The sequence below is a fragment of the Drosophila santomea genome, chromosome 2L (assembly GCF_016746245.2).
Source record: "Drosophila santomea strain STO CAGO 1482 chromosome 2L, Prin_Dsan_1.1, whole genome shotgun sequence".
In the NCBI taxonomy this organism is placed as follows: Eukaryota; Metazoa; Arthropoda; class Insecta; order Diptera; family Drosophilidae; genus Drosophila; species Drosophila santomea.
This window is the reverse complement of record NC_053016.2, coordinates 2,584,776-2,601,513: the sequence shown is the minus strand read 5'-3', so window position 1 is coordinate 2,601,513 and position 16,738 is coordinate 2,584,776. Positions and strand designations below refer to the sequence as shown.

The 16,738-nt window shown below is 46.6% G+C and overlaps 7 protein-coding genes across 8 annotated transcripts; 5 read left to right on the top strand and 2 right to left on the bottom strand.

Moving 5' to 3' along the window:
* Positions 1-3,965: 3,965 nt before the first annotated feature.
* Positions 3,966-8,019, top strand: LOC120448854 (dynamin-1-like protein). 2 transcript variants are annotated; one of them, XM_039631065.1, is made up of 8 exons: positions 3,966-4,227; positions 4,984-5,128; positions 5,186-5,850; positions 6,139-6,590; positions 6,646-6,985; positions 7,049-7,277; positions 7,340-7,551; positions 7,611-8,019. In XM_039631065.1, exons 1-8 carry the CDS (start codon positions 4,126-4,128, stop codon positions 7,665-7,667), a joined length of 2,202 nt encoding a protein of 733 aa, XP_039486999.1. In that variant the 5' UTR covers positions 3,966-4,125; the 3' UTR covers positions 7,668-8,019. The 2 variants fall into 2 exon arrangements, with proteins under 2 accessions (XP_039486999.1, XP_039487008.1); XM_039631074.1 differs by lacking the exons at positions 3,966-4,227; positions 4,984-5,128; positions 5,186-5,850 and adding an exon at positions 5,952-6,088.
* A 240-nt stretch (positions 8,020-8,259) lies between these two features.
* LOC120448879 (actin-related protein 2/3 complex subunit 5) lies at positions 8,260-9,124 on the bottom strand. Its single transcript, XM_039631097.1, has 2 exons — positions 8,819-9,124; positions 8,260-8,756 (listed from the first exon to the last, which is right to left on the bottom strand). Exons 1-2 carry the CDS (start codon positions 9,029-9,031, stop codon positions 8,514-8,516), a joined length of 456 nt encoding a protein of 151 aa, XP_039487031.1. The 5' UTR covers positions 9,032-9,124; the 3' UTR covers positions 8,260-8,513.
* Positions 9,125-9,368: 244 nt separating this feature from the next.
* Positions 9,369-10,190, top strand: LOC120458296 (probable NADH dehydrogenase [ubiquinone] 1 alpha subcomplex subunit 12). Its single transcript, XM_039645896.1, has 5 exons — positions 9,369-9,420; positions 9,480-9,575; positions 9,639-9,816; positions 9,877-9,961; positions 10,019-10,190. Exons 2-5 carry the CDS (start codon positions 9,481-9,483, stop codon positions 10,087-10,089), a joined length of 429 nt encoding a protein of 142 aa, XP_039501830.1. The 5' UTR covers positions 9,369-9,420; position 9,480; the 3' UTR covers positions 10,090-10,190.
* Positions 10,191-10,288: 98 nt separating this feature from the next.
* On the bottom strand, positions 10,289-11,806 carry LOC120458295 (early boundary activity protein 2). Its single transcript, XM_039645895.1, has one exon. It carries the CDS (start codon positions 11,621-11,623, stop codon positions 10,478-10,480), a length of 1,146 nt encoding a protein of 381 aa, XP_039501829.1. The 5' UTR covers positions 11,624-11,806; the 3' UTR covers positions 10,289-10,477.
* Positions 11,807-12,816: 1,010 nt separating this feature from the next.
* Positions 12,817-14,614, top strand: LOC120458461 (protein insensitive). Its single transcript, XM_039646111.2, has 2 exons — positions 12,817-13,247; positions 13,310-14,614. Exons 1-2 carry the CDS (start codon positions 13,239-13,241, stop codon positions 14,426-14,428), a joined length of 1,128 nt encoding a protein of 375 aa, XP_039502045.1. The 5' UTR covers positions 12,817-13,238; the 3' UTR covers positions 14,429-14,614.
* A 240-nt stretch (positions 14,615-14,854) lies between these two features.
* On the top strand, positions 14,855-15,548 carry LOC120454705. The gene is made up of 2 exons (XM_039640247.2): positions 14,855-15,057; positions 15,115-15,548. Exons 1-2 carry the CDS (start codon positions 14,952-14,954, stop codon positions 15,546-15,548), a joined length of 540 nt encoding a protein of 179 aa, XP_039496181.1. The 5' UTR covers positions 14,855-14,951.
* On the top strand, positions 15,520-16,505 carry LOC120454697 (cell cycle checkpoint protein RAD1). Its single transcript, XM_039640234.1, has 2 exons — positions 15,520-15,654; positions 15,729-16,505. Exons 1-2 carry the CDS (start codon positions 15,550-15,552, stop codon positions 16,446-16,448), a joined length of 825 nt encoding a protein of 274 aa, XP_039496168.1. The 5' UTR covers positions 15,520-15,549; the 3' UTR covers positions 16,449-16,505.
* Positions 16,506-16,738: the final 233 nt, after the last annotated feature.

Below are 16,738 nucleotides of genomic sequence, written 5' to 3'. Positions count from 1 at the left end.
ATCACGCACACCCAACATTTTCGGGGCGCACTCCGTGCAATTACATTTTTAGGGGAAGTGAATACTTCGCCAAGGGAAACAGTCATTTGCTCAAAAAAGGTGAAGGGGGAGAGGGGATGATGACGTAGATGTGAAAGCCCCAAGTTTGTCATGCGAAAATCATACAAACTCGCTGCTCGTGTGCTCGCGAAAGTAATTGAGGCGGAAATCCCTAATTGGCACCTTCAACTCGGCGACGAAGGCAAAAAAAGGAAATCATCACATTCAGCAGCAGTGCCAGATGAAGGAGAAACGAAAGCCAGAAGATGGAAACTTGCATCTAGAGGTGAAGGAGGAGGGGTGGAAAAGCGGGGGAAAAGCCGGCACACGTAGTCGCATGCAAATGGGAAAACTTTGCTCATCAGCGCTCACAAATTGAGTGAAATTATCAGTTCAAGTGAAATTTACACTTGCTTGTTGTCGCCGCGCAGCGGCACTCTGAAAAAGATTTCTCAACCGAAATTGAATATATTTGATAGAAATGTTTAATATAAAATATTATAACATATTTCTTCGAAGAATTTAAGATATCAAATAAAAAGCAAATCATGTGGTAATATTCGAATTTTATTGCATTCCTTTGAAGTTTAATTTACTTCGATTCGCATCCCCATTTTTCCAGTGTGTTGAGGTTTTCCCCCGAGGTTTTTCGCCACAGCTGGAGTATGCAAATGTGCCCCCCTTTTCCACCCACATTTCTAATTCCGCTTAGCAGCAAATCCAATTAAACATGCAGCCAAAGCATTGCCAAAAAATAAATAAGTGAAACATGTGCGCGATACTTTCGCACTTTTCGCCAAGAAGCAGGCATCTGGCAGCCGCGTTCCCAGGCAGATTAATGGCCAAGGAGCTGGGTGCCAAGAGCGGCGACATCTGCTAAATGGCAACCACATCCTGCCAAGATCCGGGGAGCACCCGAAAAACCCAACCAAGTGGCTGCACACATGGCCCTCGTAACTCGGGCCACTTGATAGAGTCGGTTATGGGCACACTTTATGGTCCTCTAATGGGTTAAGTAATGGTTATGAGTAGCGACATAGATATAAGAACATATCTGTGAGAAGAAATTCGAGATTACACAACAATATATGGAATATTATTTCGAGTCAGTAAGTTTGGTTGAACAGTTTCAAGCAAGTTTGGTCTTAAAGGCGCAATCTTCCTCAAACCGCATCAATCAGCAATTATATCGAATATTTGCCAGCTCGTGCTTCGCATTTTCCAGCCAGGCCACAAGCTGTGGAACATTCATGATTCCGGGAATTGCGGAGGGCAAAATCAAAGTTCATTATTGCTGCAGTTGTGGCAAAGAACATACTTCAAGGGCCCTTCTCAGCCATCCGTCGTATCCACATGGCGTATACGCAATATAAATACGTAATTGCATGAAACACCACGGAAAACGGGCAGAGCCATTGATCAACTGGCAGTCAGCCGAAAGATGAAAGCCGAGTCCCGAAAACCAAAGGCATCGAGGCACAAAAGACCAGAGCAGCAAATGAGCAGAAGGAGCAGGAGGAGCAGGAGGAGCAGGAGGAGCAGGAGGAGCAGGAAGGAGCAGGAGGACGAGTTGGTGGTTTCCAGCAGGGCAGAAGAGCTCATCAACTAAATGCAAAGTTCTTCCAGGCAGCCTGTAGAACAAGAATAATTGACGACGACATGGCGATGGATAATGAGGCAACTCCCCATCCTGCACACACGCAGGATATGACAGCGAAAGGCAGTCGGCAGTCCTTGCTGCACTATAATCCTGCGGAAACACTTGAAAATGATGGATGAAAATTATCGCTTTCTGCAACGCATGCAAATGCGCAAAATTACTTTCACATGATTAATGCTCCACCGGAGGGCAGAGGCTGCTCCATCTCCAGCTACAGCTCCAGCTCCAGCTCCAACTTCAGCTCCACCATCATCATCACTCCATAATTAATCGCACCAAGTCGAAAGGCAAGAAAAGAAGGACAGCAGACAATGGCTGAACTTCATTTGAAATTCATATTTTAAGTATTCGTCAGTCAATTAGAGAGCCAAGGACCCTGACACCAAATTTGCATTCAGCCGTGAAATTATCAAATTAATAGTCCGCCTCCCCCGAGAATGGGGGGCGTGGCCCATCCCTATCCCCACTCCCCCCTCCCCCGCCTTTCGCAATAACTGTCAACTCAAACTCAAGAAGTTTTCCACGCCGCACATTTCGGCAAGTTGTCAAGCCAGAGATACGAAAGTTCCCCGGTCCAACAATGCCAATTTGATGGGGGGAAATTTTGAAATATTTATACACACTCAAACACACAGACACCCAAACACACAGATACTGCAGAGGTGTGCTGGCAAAGTTGCCGGCCAAATTTGTTAATTGGGAGCCGAAAGTTTATCTATGAAAATGCTAAAGAAGCCCACTTGCAGTGCGCCAAATGCCAAAATGTATAATAATGGGGCAAAAAATGAGATTAGTCAGTATCCCAAGTTGGATGATCAAAGTTTCATGGATGGAGTTTTTAGGCATTTCGGAAAAACTCATTTTGAAGTATATAGATTAAAAATTATATATATAAGTTAGTCAGTCCTAACATCCTGGGGTCAGAACTATGGATCATAAAACTACAGACCCCAACCAATAAAGTTGAATAGTTAGGTACTTCACTAGCTCCAAAGAAGCCATCTTAAATCATCCAAAGTATATTCAAATCGCTCGGAAGCCATTAAAGAGATAAGCGAGCAGTGCAAAATGATATCAGCTAACTCGTAACAATTTTCATTGTCATTTTCAATTGGGCAAAAGCCAAGAGGAGCTGGCAAACAACAATGCGAACTGTTATCAAATAGGACAGATGATGCAAACGTGAGTGGGGGCATCTCTACACATGGATATACATCTATATATGTATATATACAAACGTCCAATATTCTGGTCCATTTGGGCCAGGCCACTATCGAAATTTGAATGCTTAGTGTACCGGGCGACAAGCATCCTCGAACATTGAAATAAACCGATAAAAGCGACAGATGAGCCCAGCATTTCGCCCACAATGCATGCCAGGCAATCGAATGTGGTTGAGCAGAAGTTGGGTAGCCCCCTTTTTTGTTGGGGCACAGCACCGCCCTCCGGTTCTTACAACAATTGGGGGATTCCCCATTCCCCACACACCAACCGCCCATGCAAATCTCGAGCACTTGAGGCTGGACCCCAGATTGTCCCCTTTCCCTTTTTGGGCACGTGGTCTGACCACTTGGCTGCTGTTCCATGCTCCAACTTTAAGGTTTCTTTGGCCTTTCGGGAGTGTTGAAAATTTACATAATTCATAATTTCATAAAAAACTGACAAAAGAAGAATTTTGAAAATAGGTAACTATTTAAAATAATATTTTTCATGTATATTAAACATAAATTTAATTATTCACTATTAAACATAAATTTAATTATTCACTATTAAGTCTGGAAGTGTATTCAGAAAAGGTGAAACTGCAATATTTGTTAACTGCGATGTATTGCGAATATATTGAGATTCTGCTGACTCTGGATTGTGGTGTGTTTTCAGATTGTATGTAAGGACTATAGTTTGTGCATAACACGTAAGGAAAAGGAAAAATAGTAGACAAAAAAGGCAGAAAAAGTTTAATTCTAACATACATTTCTTTATTACTCTTGCGTTGCTTAAAGAAGTCAATTAGTGTTGAATAAACAGCAAGTAATGACCCTTTTTTGTGGTAAAGTATTTGATATATGCAGCTAACGGCCAAAATTGGAAACACTTAAGACTCGAAAAAGTTCGTAGCAGCTGCTATTCAAATATGGCGCGCTGACAAAGCTCACCTATAAAATAGAGTGGCAGCACTATAGCACAAGGTGGCAGCCTAAGCTACTGATAGGCGATAGCAGCAAAGTCCAGTGAATACGTTCCAGCGGTGTGGCAGCCCCGTCACTAGAGCAGTATAAATTCGCTGTGCAGCACTGGCGCATTGCAAAAATAATTTCGGTGCTCGCGTCAATCAGAAAAAGCCGAAAAGAACGGCCTTAATGTGCGCGGATTAATCGCCAGCCGAGTGGAACGCGATCTGAGGTACCCAGCACACACACACAACCACAATGGAGGCCCTAATCCCGGTCATCAACAAGCTGCAGGACGTCTTCAACACAGTGGGCTCCGACTCAATTCAATTGCCCCAAATTGTTGTTCTCGGCAGTCAGGTAAATGCGAAGTGCGAATGGCGAAGTGCGTGAAATCCGCACCCCAAATCCATAAATCCCCGATTTCCGCAAAAGGAGTGCCGCCTGAAAACCGGAATAGTGCGCAGCTATCTAAGTCCCCAACTCTTTCGCTTTTCCAGTGGCCGCAAAATTATATAACTGAGTGCGTTTGCCGGCATTTCAGCTTGTGTTTTCAGCTTGTGTCCCTATTTTCGGCACCTTTCGCTCTTTGCAGCGTCCCCATTGTTTATATAATTATTTTTGGCAGTGCTCGCCGCCCCCATGGAAAATCAATATCGCCATGGATTATACAAAAACGAGAAAAAACAGCTGCTGATGTGACACATTCCCCCACGAACACACTGCAAAAAATAAACATACACATGTGCGACTTCGCTTGTTCTGTCTGTATGTATGCATGTTTCGATCGCGGCTTTAATTGCACTTTGATTCACGCTCCGGAATTAATTCAGTATATCTAAATATGACTCAACTCATTGATTCCGATTACAGTAGCGCCCCAATAAGTTGAATCTGTGCACTAGATTTACTCACTTGTTTAAGCCAGAAGAATAATAGTTATATTAGTCAAAGAAAGTTGCAATCTCGAAATGGCTCCCATTGCCAGATAACAATAGTTAATCTGCGGGTTCCCAAGTGTTTCCTTGCTGCAAACGCTTGGGAGCTGCCTTATCAGGTCATCGTCGTTTATCAGTCGCCTCTTTAACTCCGAGTAATACTGCCCCCTGTTTCCAGAGCTCCGGCAAGAGTTCGGTGATCGAGAGCGTGGTGGGACGATCCTTTCTGCCCCGAGGCACTGGCATTGTGACCCGTCGCCCATTGGTGCTCCAGCTGATCTACAGCCCACTCGACGATCGCGAGAATCGCTCGGCGGAAAATGGTGAGTCGTGTAAACAGAACATCGATAAATCCAATTGCTAAACAACATACCCCTTAGGTACGTCCAATGCCGAGGAGTGGGGCCGCTTCCTGCACTCGAAAAAGTGCTTCACGGACTTTGACGACATCCGCAAGGAGATCGAGAACGAAACGGAGCGAGCGGCGGGCAACAACAAGGGCATCTGCCCGGAGCCTATCAACCTGAAGATATTCTCCACGCACGTGGTCAACCTAACGCTGGTGGATCTGCCCGGCATCACTAAAGTGCCGGTGGGCGATCAGCCGGAGGATATCGAGGCGCAGATCAAAGACTTGGTGCTCAAGTACATTGAGAACCCCAACTCCATCATTTTGGCTGTGACCGCCGCCAACACGGACATGGCCACCAGTGAGGCACTCAAGCTGGCCAAGGACGTGGACCCCGATGGCCGACGCACTCTGGCCGTGGTCACGAAACTGGATCTCATGGACGCCGGCACCGATGCCATCGACATCCTGTGCGGCCGGGTCATTCCCGTCAAGCTGGGCATCATCGGCGTGATGAATCGCTCGCAGCAGGACATCATGGACCAAAAGCACATCGACGATCAGATGAAGGACGAGGCGGCCTTCCTGCAGCGCAAGTATCCCACACTGGCCACCCGGAACGGCACACCCTACTTGGCCAAGACCCTCAACCGGCTCCTGATGCACCACATCCGGGACTGCCTGCCAGATCTTAAGGTGAGTCTATAATAAAGATGGCATATTGATTTCACTAAATATCCGTCAATCTCAGTCTCAAACTTCAAAGTATAGAATTTTTAAAATGTAAAAAAAAATATGCTTCTCTCGCTCAAAACTTAAATAACAACTTTTGAAAATGTAGACAAATTTGTAATTGTGCTACTTTTGAGCAACCGATTGTATTTGATCTTTATATTTTCTATGATAAAGCAAGAGCAGATTAAAGGCAGATAAGGTTGTACTAACATGCTCGATTCATGAAAATGACTTCCCATATTCTTGCAGACTCGCGTCAACATCATGGCCACGCAATTCCAATCGCTGCTGAACTCCTATGGCGAGGATGTCTCCGACAAGAGCCAGACACTGCTGCAGATCATCACGAAGTTCTCCAGCGCCTACTGCTGCACCATCGAGGGCACGGCCAGGAATATCGAGACCACTGAGCTATGCGGCGGTGCCCGGATGGGCTACATTTTCCACGAGACCTTTGGCCGCACCCTGGACTCCATTCACCCGCTGGCGGGTCTCAGCAAAATGGACATACTCACAGCCATCCGGAATGCGACCGGTCCACGCCCGGCTCTCTTCGTTCCGGAGGTCTCGTTTGAACTGCTGGTGAAGCGCCAGATTCGACGCCTGGAGGAGCCTTCCCTGCGTTGCGTGGAACTCATTCACGAGGAGATGCAGCGCATTGTTCAGCATTGTGGCAACGAAGTGCAGCAGGAGATGTTGCGGTATGTGGGCTAATGATAACTGAATACCACTTGTTCTCACCCATTTCCCCTACAGCTTCCCCAAACTGCACGAGAAGATTGTGGACGTGGTCACCCAGCTGCTGCGTCGCCGTCTGCCGCACACCAATGTAATGGTGGAGAACATTGTGGCCATCGAGCTGGCCTACATCAACACCAAGCACCCCGATTTCCACAAGGATGCCGCCTTGGTGCCCAGCCTGCTGAAAACGGACAGCGATCCCTACTCACAGATAAATCTGGGCCAGCGGCGGGCCAACACACCCCGCAACCACATGTCGCCTCAAATTTCATCGCAAAGTGCAGGCTCACAGCAGCCGCAACAGCCGCCGCAGCCTAACAACCCACAGCAGCAATATAGTCAAGTGCATGAGCAGGTGCCGTCATATTCCGCTTTTATATGTGCAAAGTATCTAACCCATTTTCGATCTACAACCTAGAACCACGTCGGCGAGAACTCGACGTCCTCGATGGCCAGCACTTGGCTGTCAAACATTTTGCCACCGGCACCAACGCGTCCGGACAGCATTGAAAACTCGACCAACAACACGCCGATTCACAACAACATTGTGAGTCCAGTGAAGCCGGTCAACCTGCTGCCCGATGTGCCGGCCAACCACAATCCACGTCGCCTGACTGACAAGGAGCAGAAGGATTGCGATGTCATCGGTGAGCTGCAGTTAAATCGAGCAACATAAAGCAACCTAACTTAAACTGTCTTCTGCTTTTAGAACACCTGATCAAATCGTATTTCTACATTGTGCGCAAATCCATACAGGACTCGGTACCAAAGGCCATCATGCATTTCTTGGTTAACTACGTTAAGGACAACTTGCAGAGCGAGCTGGTTACCCATCTGTATAAATCGGATAGGGCTGAAACGCTGCTCAACGAGTCCGATCACATTGCAGTGCGCCGAAAAGAGGCAGCTGACATGTTGAAGGTGAGCTTGGCTAGCTCGTGTTCAGGTTGACATCGTTTTTAACATACTTTCGATTTCAGGCGCTGACGCGGGCGAATCACATTATTAGCGAAATCCGCGAGACCCACATGTGGTAGGCTGGTCAGCGATTGGAGCAACCCGTTTCGACTTAATAATCCCCGCATATAAGCAACATAAAAAACTATTTATTGAAGACGCGTTTGAAGAAAACGAACTCCTTTGTTAAATGTTTTCCCTACCGAGCACTGAAATATCATCAAATTGCATTTGCATGCGACCCTAAATTTCTGGGCCTTTCATTTATCCTACTCGCATTTTTATTCGCCTGGCATTTGTCTATCATCGAGCCTCGCCGCTTTTTAAATTAATAAGAAGTTGTAGATGCCGTGATTGGTTCGATTAGGTTACTCAAAGCACTTATTACACATTGAATAGTCAAATAAAGCAGAAAAGGTTGATTCAAACATAGTAGATGTGTTTTCCATGTCTTGCGCATAATAATATAGAAGGAGTGGCAGCTAAAAGTTTACTAGGTAAACGTCATTATGTAGAATGATACACCTGGAATGACGATTAGATAAACCATTGTATTCGTGCAGTTGATAAGCTTTACCAAAAACAAAACGAAATGTTTCTTTAAAATTATGTTACATGTGAAGTGGCTTAAGTGAACTAGAAGTGTGTTCCCTTGATTGAAATCACTGCCACTCACCTTTCGTAATAAAAACTTTAATACTTGGATACCAGTTAAAATCTAATTTGGAAAACGTCATTTGTATTGCGGCAAAGAAACAGAAGTGGGTTTCAGCTGGGGCGTGGCATATCCCGAAGATGAGGATCTAGTGTCCAGTGCTCCAATCCTGTGTTGATTAAATGCTCCGCGATGCGTATAAATCAGTATTAGGGGCAGGGAACAGTGGGGTTGGTGACGCTATGACCGCCTTTGGTTGTGGTGATCTCCTCTAGGCGCGATTTGTGTCGGACAACACCCGGACAATGCAGCCCACTCCTCCCTTGGCGAAGGCCTTCTCGTGCCACTGCAGCAGGTGGCCACTGGAACCCTCCGAGGGGATTTCGAAGCCCCGATATATGTACTTCATTAGCACGTCTATCAGATCGTTCTGGTCCAAGGTGTCGATGGCCTGGTCCATTTGCGTGGACTTGATGGACAGCAGCACCCGCAGCGTGATGTTCAGGGCGTGGTCCTGCAATGCCGGGAAGGATTAGTTGTACAGGGATCTGTATATGACTAGGTGCGGCTACCCACCTTCACATTCTGGTTCTTGCAGCGCAGCGGGGCATTCTGCAGCGCACTCAGCAACGCCTCCACGGATTTTCCCTGCGTCAGCAGCGTCGTAATCTCGCTCTCATCCGGGCCCGCCGCCGCGCTGTCCACGCCGTCATCCTCCCGGAAGTTGTCCTCGTTGTACTGGTCCACATCGATCTTGCGGAACGCATTGCTGGACGTGTTCTTGGCCATGTTTTCGCTCGTTTCCCACAACTTTTCTTCACAAAAATATGAATCACAAAATCCGGCACGGCAAAACAGATGTGTGGCAGTGTGGCCGAACTGTGAAATATACCAGCTGCAGTATTATTACCCGTGCACTAAAAAATACACAGGTTAAATCAATGCACTTAAAACATGAATTTCGAATCACTTGCGTAAGCAATTTTAATTTATATAAACTTGAAAACTGCCTTAAAATATTTTGAGTCCCAGTTTCGCACAATCCTATTGGATTTGTAGCTTAACGTTTTTGATTAGGAGTTTAGTATTTATTTGGTACTTACTGTTTTTCAGTATTTCATTGTGGGGTTTTTGTCCATTCCTGGCCACACTGCAGATTGACTTTGTTTTTGTTTTAAGTGAGTCCAAGAAAATCGAAATTATTTACGTTTAATATATTTTTGGATTTCCCCGGCAGCATGGCAAAGTTCTTGGGCATCAACCGGCTGAGCAAGCTGTTCCAGATCGTCCGCGAAGCCGGGGGACTGAAGCAAGCGTACCTGAAGCTATATAGGTGAGTCTCGATCTTATATAAGATTGCTCCAATCCTGAAAACCGCATATGTACTATTTTCCAGGAACGATGATCTGAAGATCGGAACACTGGTGGGCATCGACAAGTACGGCAACAAGTACTTCGAGAACCCGTACTACTTCTACGGCCGCAACCGCTGGATCGAGTTCGCCCCCCATGTCAACATGGACTACGATGGCTCCATGATTCCCGCTGAGTGGTACGGCTGGATGCACTACAAGGTGAGATGGCTTGACTATATCTTGTCGTACAGAACATGACCTTCTCTATACCTTTTATAGACCGATCTGCCTCCCATTCGCGATGGATGCCGACCCAAGCACAAGTGGATCGCGGACCACAGCGAGAATCTTTCCGGCACCAAGGGTAATTGTGCAATGCAGCCTCTTGGTAATCCCATTAATGTAAACCCTCCTTTTGCAGAGGCCTACTACCCCTACACCACAACACCCAACAAAGTGGAGGCCTGGGATCCCAAGGCGAAGAAACCGTAGTGTGGTGGTAGCTTATAATTAATTTTAAATTCAAGTGCAAATGGCTGCGATTGAAGAGAACACCGGATCGAGTTAATAAATCCAATTTTGTTGACTTTGCACTCGAAGAGCATTTGAGGCAGTGGATGAACTATATATCTTTATTCAGAAAAGTGAAGCCCAAGATCCCTTTCAATATTATTGAGGCTATGATAACCACTTTGGTTTTGTGTTTATCTTTATTCAATCACAGCTAGATCATATAACAGAGTGATGCAGCTACTTCTAGCAGGACCTATTCCTAATATGTACATACAAAAGCTTTCTGCGCCTTCGTGGCGCGTCGTTGAGAAGTTCTTAGGCCTAATCATAGCTGGATTATATCTAGCCAATAGTTGTCCTCTCCAAACTAATACTCCTCCTTGATGGCGACCTTTTGAGCCTTCTTTGCCCGCCTCTTGTACTTCTTGGCGGTATCCGCGCACTTGGTGGTGATGGTGGCCCGAATAACCCGCTCCTTGCCGCCCGTCCGGTTCCGCACACAGACCACAATGTCGTCTACCTTGCGCTGGTCCAACTGGAGCTTCGGGGGTCTTTCGCGGCCGTAAAAAGCGGGCGACGGCTTCCCGGTCAGCGTGTGGGTTGCCAACTCATCGCTGCTGAAGACAACGCAGAGGAGGCACCTCGTGGCCACCGGGGCGTTGGTCCAGAAGACCTCGCCGTACTGATGTGCGGTGATCTGGGTGCCATTGGGACCCAATACGTACACCGCGCTGCCATCCTCTTTTTGCACTCGATGCGGGTACTGCACCAGAGTGTCCTTCTCGTCCTTTTCGGAGGCAGTATCTGGGATATGCGATTCCGACGAGCTGGTGGACATGTGGCGCGGTCTCTTGGAGGGCGGTGCGGGCACATCCTCGGCATCGTTGTCGTACCGCTGATTGAGGGTCTTCAGCATAGAAGTAAGACGCCCAAAGAGTTGTTCGTAGTGGTGCTGACTCTTCTGGATTTTGGCCACCTGCTGCTTAAAGGATTCCTCCGGGCGAGGCAGTGGCTCCACCGTGGGTTCGATGTTCTTAATGCCCCCGGACGCGGTCGCAATGGCCACCAACTGGGCATTGATGACGCGTCGTTTGGGCGGAGAGCTTCGGCGGACAGGCACTGCCTTCACGGGAACTGGCTTAACTGGCTGGTTGACCTTTATGGGTGGTGGCATTTGGATCTGCAGCTGACCCAGAGGCTTCAGGGTCCGCTGGCGCATCAGCGTTTGCTGGGTGGCCACCTCGTAGTTGATGTAGTTCTCGATGTCCATCTCCTCCTGCTTCATTATGGGCCGCGAGAGCAGGCGGTAGTAGTAGGGCACGAAGTTCGGTGCAAACTGGCTCAGATAGTGATGATACGGGTGGGAGTACTGGACACTGGGCAGGATCGCAGTCTGCGGATGAAAGAAGTGCGGCTCCGTTCTGCGAACGACTGACATGCTGAGTCCCGGAGCCTCGCTATTTGTAAGGTTAGGGCACGAGTCCTGATCGTACGGACGAAATCCGCCGGCCATTTGCACGCGGATTTGGCAACAGGTAGCAAAAAAAGGTTTAATTCTGGCAAAAAGTGCAGCTGGGCGGTCGGCTTCCTCGGCTTATTTTGCGAATTATTCGTTGGGCAAATCGGTTTTAGAACCGTGTTTTATGGCCCGGCTTAACGGTTATTGTTCCTTGCGCCAGATGGCAATCCTACCTGAGAATCCGAAGATTTTACAGGGCTGCCAAGGTCGCCGAAAAGAGACTATTTGCATACGATAATTGGGGAAAAGAGTTCAAAATATGCGACTTTAAATTTTTCTTATGCTGGGAAGTCTTAAAAGTAGTTAAACGCATATGGAAATATTTGAAGTTCGCATGTATGTATGTATGTTTACATCCACAAGGCTTATAAAGCCTAGTCTTAAATAAAACATATGTACATTATGTTTTAACTTCAAAAGCTATGATTTGAAACATTACATCCATTAATGAATTTCTGCACATTCAAAATGCATCACAATGGACGACCTACCTGGCGGAATTCCAGTAGACTTACCCTTCAATAGGTATCCCTTCTAAAATGGAATTTAAGGGTGTTTTTTTTTCCGATCAGAGAACATTTGAGCGATGAGTTATATTCTAAAAGGATCTCAGTAATGGAAGGGGTTCCCAATACATTCAAATTGCAATGGATTACATGCAGTCTGTCTGGGTCCTGAAAACCGGTTATTTACAAAAAAACCAACTATTGTCCTTTTGGGTTCTTGGAACTGGGAAATGAATTCTTACACATTCTTTTGTTACATTTACTTTTTCCTCTTATTTTCTGACCTTCGCTTGAGTGCAGAATACAGAATTTCAACCAAACGGATATTTTGAAATGACAGAGTTTCAAGAATAATGCATTTAATAATTATGTTACTTTAAAAGGTTTTTAAAAACTTAACAAATTAAACATTTGCAATATTGGCATAAACTTTAAAATCATTTATTCCAATTAACCTTAATATGGAAATATTTTTAATACGTGCATTTCCTTTTTCTTGACTTATATGAATTTTTTAATGGAATCTGATATGAGCATGTTATAATAATTATAAGATAGATAATTTCATAAAAATAATTATTTTCATTTCAACTGATATTAAATTAAGCATTTAAAAAACTCGTGACTTCCAACCGATAGTTGCATTGCAAAACATTTGCACAGTTCGACAACTCTGGTTGCATTCAGCAGCAGCAACAACTACAACTCTGGCTCTGGTTCCCGCGCAAACCAGAAACCCATGCGAAAACGAAAGTTGGAAAGAAAAGACAGCTGGACTTGGACTAGTTGGAAAATAGACGGGGTCCTGGAACAGGAACAGGATATCGGCTACCTGGAGGGCGCACACACACACTCGCGCACGCAAGGGAGACGCTCTTTTCCTCTTCCCTGCACATGCGTGCAGTTCGGCTGCGCGTGTGTGCGTGCAGGTAGCGTTCGTGTGACTGGCAACTATTGTTTTGCCTCGCGGGGAATTGGAAAGGAAAGCAGAGGAAGCAGAAGGCAGAGAATCGGTGGAAAACCGAAAACCACCCCTGGAATGCAACCGCTTTTCGCATTCTGCCGCCAATTTTCAGTTGACGCAGATCCTTTGAGGATTGAACATGGATAACGTGAGTAGCTGCAGGAAGTCTCCGCCGGAACATGTTGATCAGTTTATCCCATCAAATTGCAGCAATATCAGCGCATAGTCAACGCCACTGCACGCGATGATTCGCAGTCGAGAAGGAGCAAGACTTTGTTTCTGAATGCCTGGTCGCAGACATCTAGCGAGGATTTCGAGCTGCTCCACAGCATCTCCGCGCCGGATCCCCAAGTGGAGGCCGAGAACAGGGCGCTCCGCGATAAGGTACGCTACTTGGAGGCCAAACTGCAGCAGCACACGGATCTGCTCTCCCAGATTCATGCCACCTCCGCCAGGATGCAACAGGCATCCTCCTTGCTGGCAGAAAGTGGACCACCCACGCCGCCCGCTGTCCAGAGCCACCAGATCCTCACGCCACCGAGTTCGGTGATATGTGCCCCCACGCAGAATCCCCAGATTCTGGATTACAAGATCATCTCGGCACCGGACGATGCGGATGCCATCGAAATTCGCCTGGCGGCGGAGAGTTTGAACAGCCTAAGCACCTCAGCGGATTCAGATCGCCTGGAGATTTGCCTGGGCGACGAGAACCAACAGCAGAGCAATCACCATCATAGCCAGCAGCAGTACAGGATTAGCAGCGGCATTAAGAGGGAAGATGTCGAATCCTTTGGCACTCCACAACAGTTCATCAAACGTCGCAAGCTGCAGGAGATTCAGTTGCAGGAAGAAGTCCCGCGGCAGAACATCAAACTACCAGCCAAATCCCAAGTCAAAATCCGTAATGGCAGTCTCACCGATCTCAACAAAAGCCAACAGCAGAACATGGACAACGTGATGGTGTCCATTGGCCCGAACAACACCTGTGTGCCCGCCAGTGTCTTCGAGAACATCAACTGGTCGGTTTCCTCGCTGGCCACCCGAAAACTACTGGTTTCGATCTTCGACCGGGAAACTCTTGCCACCCATTCGATGACGGGCAAGCCGTCGCCCGCTTTCAAGGATCAGGACAAGCCCCTCAAGCGGATGCTCGATCCGCAGAAGATCCAGGACATCATCTTCGCAGTGACGCACAAGTGCAATGCCAGCGAGAAGGAGGTGCGCAATGCCATCACCACCAAGTGCGCCGACGAGAACAAGATGATGAAGATCCAGAACGTAAAGCGACGCAGCAGTGGCATCAAACACGAAAAGGAGAACATTATATAGATGCACTAGTTGTAGTTTGTTAGAACTTAATGATTAATGTTTAGAATAGCACCAAAAACGGCGGTAATGCCCGCTCAAACTCACAGATATATGAAAACAATCCATAGATAGTAGAGCACTACATTGAACTAACGTGTAGAATATTTTTGAAGATCTCGAAGATGATTTTACCAATCCGAACCAAGATTAATCGTAGTTTTATTTTCAGTTAAGGGGTTCTGCTGGGTATGTGGTAGATGCGTCTTTCGTAAAGAACACAGTACCAACGTTCTTTAAAAAGTTAAGATCGCTTTTAAAAGTTCCAATTTGAATTAAACAATTTTGTGTAAAGTTAATTGGCGCGAAAACTGGATACATTCAAATTGAACGATATACTAAAAACTGGCCACCCTAATAATTAAATCGCCAATGTGCAGCGCTGCCAGACTTTTCTTCTAAACAGCTGATGACGCTCTGCCGGCTTTTTGGCGGTATTGTTTATAAATAAAATTATCTTATTAAACGGCATTCAAAAATGTCCTGAATGGCGTCTGAATCCGACAGCACTACATCCTGTTTTGTTCCACATCTGGTCGAACAAGTCTTCAAATTATATCGGAGTAAAGCCGAGTCCAAGAGCCTAACAGAAGGTGAGATCTATTGACATGGAAAGATCCCATAGTAATGATACAGGATTTCCAATTTAGAGGAACGTGGACAGTTCTTTTACGATCTATCCACCTTATTAGGCCAAGAACTGGTTCTGAGATCACTGCACCTCCTGGACGACCACAACTTTGCCTTCTTCCACGCCAAAAACAATCGATCCGTGTGCGTGGTAGAGATTTCCAAGGGAAACGAGTTCTTCCGCTTGATTCCGGGCGTAAGTTTCTGCAAGTGCGAGTTCTTTCAGTGCCACGTGTTGCAGTTGCCCCGAGGCATCCTCTACCCCGACGTCCCCAGTGGCCAACAGGGAATTTTGGAAGACTGGAGCGAGGAAAGCTGGGTGTCCTTCACCTGCCCGCACATCCTGGCATTGCGGCTCCATAAATTTCTGAAGCACACGGGCCGGAAAACCAGCGAGCAGATTCTTAAAACGGAAGATATCAAGGAGCTGCAGAGGGACGTCTTTCGGGATTAGGATGGCTGATGTGGAGCCATCGCCCTACGGCGACTGCAAATTCGTCGCTCGAGTGGAGCACATTAAGACCTTAACCCAGGCCATCAAGTCAATCTGCTTTAATGATGTAAGGATTAGCTCGTAGTCTCTGACTTCCTATACCAACTTTATTTGCTAAAAATCACTTTGTTTATCTATCAGTATGGCATGCTGCAAGTCTCCGAAGATGGCTTGCGCATCACCGTGGAGCAGGGCAAGTCCATCCAGGCTACGCTTTTCATGCCGCCAGGTGCCTTCATGGAGTTCAGTGTGCAGGACTTCCAGTGCTTCGGTCTGAAAATGAATGTGCTGTCCGAGTGCCTCCAACTCTTCGGATCCGCCGATTGCAGCATGCGGATGATGTACAGGGATAAGGGCGATCCCCTGAGGATCATTCTCTATCCACACGATGACGATGACGTGAGCACGGAGTGCGCCATCAAAACTATGGACTGCGATGAGCCAATCGACTACGATCAGAATCTGAAGGATCCGGATCTAAATGTTATTTTCGTGCGCGGACCAAATCTATCGAAGGTGTTCCACGAACTGGAGAAGTCTGCGGAAGAATTTGAGTTCGTGACATCGCCGAACCGTCCGCACTTTAAGATCACCACAGTTGGGATCATGCAGGCGGTGTTCAGCGTCGAGGTGGCCAAAACCAGTCCCATGATGATGATGTTCAACTGCAAACAGACGGTGGTGGCTCGCTACAAGAGCCAGCAGATCCGCATAACCAACAAGGCGATGCAGTCGGCCACCAAGGTGGCCATCAAAACCAACTCCGTTGGCCTGCTGGAACTGCATCTGGTGATGCAGGGCGATGGCCAGGATGAGATATTCATTCAGTTCTTCATAATTCCTTTGCTTAACACTGATTAAACCGGGACTAGAAGCTACCTAGCTTATAAAATATAGCTTTACAATGTTGTTAAAACCGGATTTTAATCTTTTGCTGGTCTTAGAAGCGTTTCCGATCGTTATATTTAAATTCGAAGTGAGGCATGATTATGGTCCCCTGCTCCAATGACGTGGAAACACCATACAATTTAAATAAATAAAAATTTACTTTTACAATGTACTTGTCAGTGTGAAAGTAGATTGAAATACAATCAAGCAGTAGTTGATAAGTCAGCTATCAATAAATATACTTGTGCGTCGAGACATTAGGT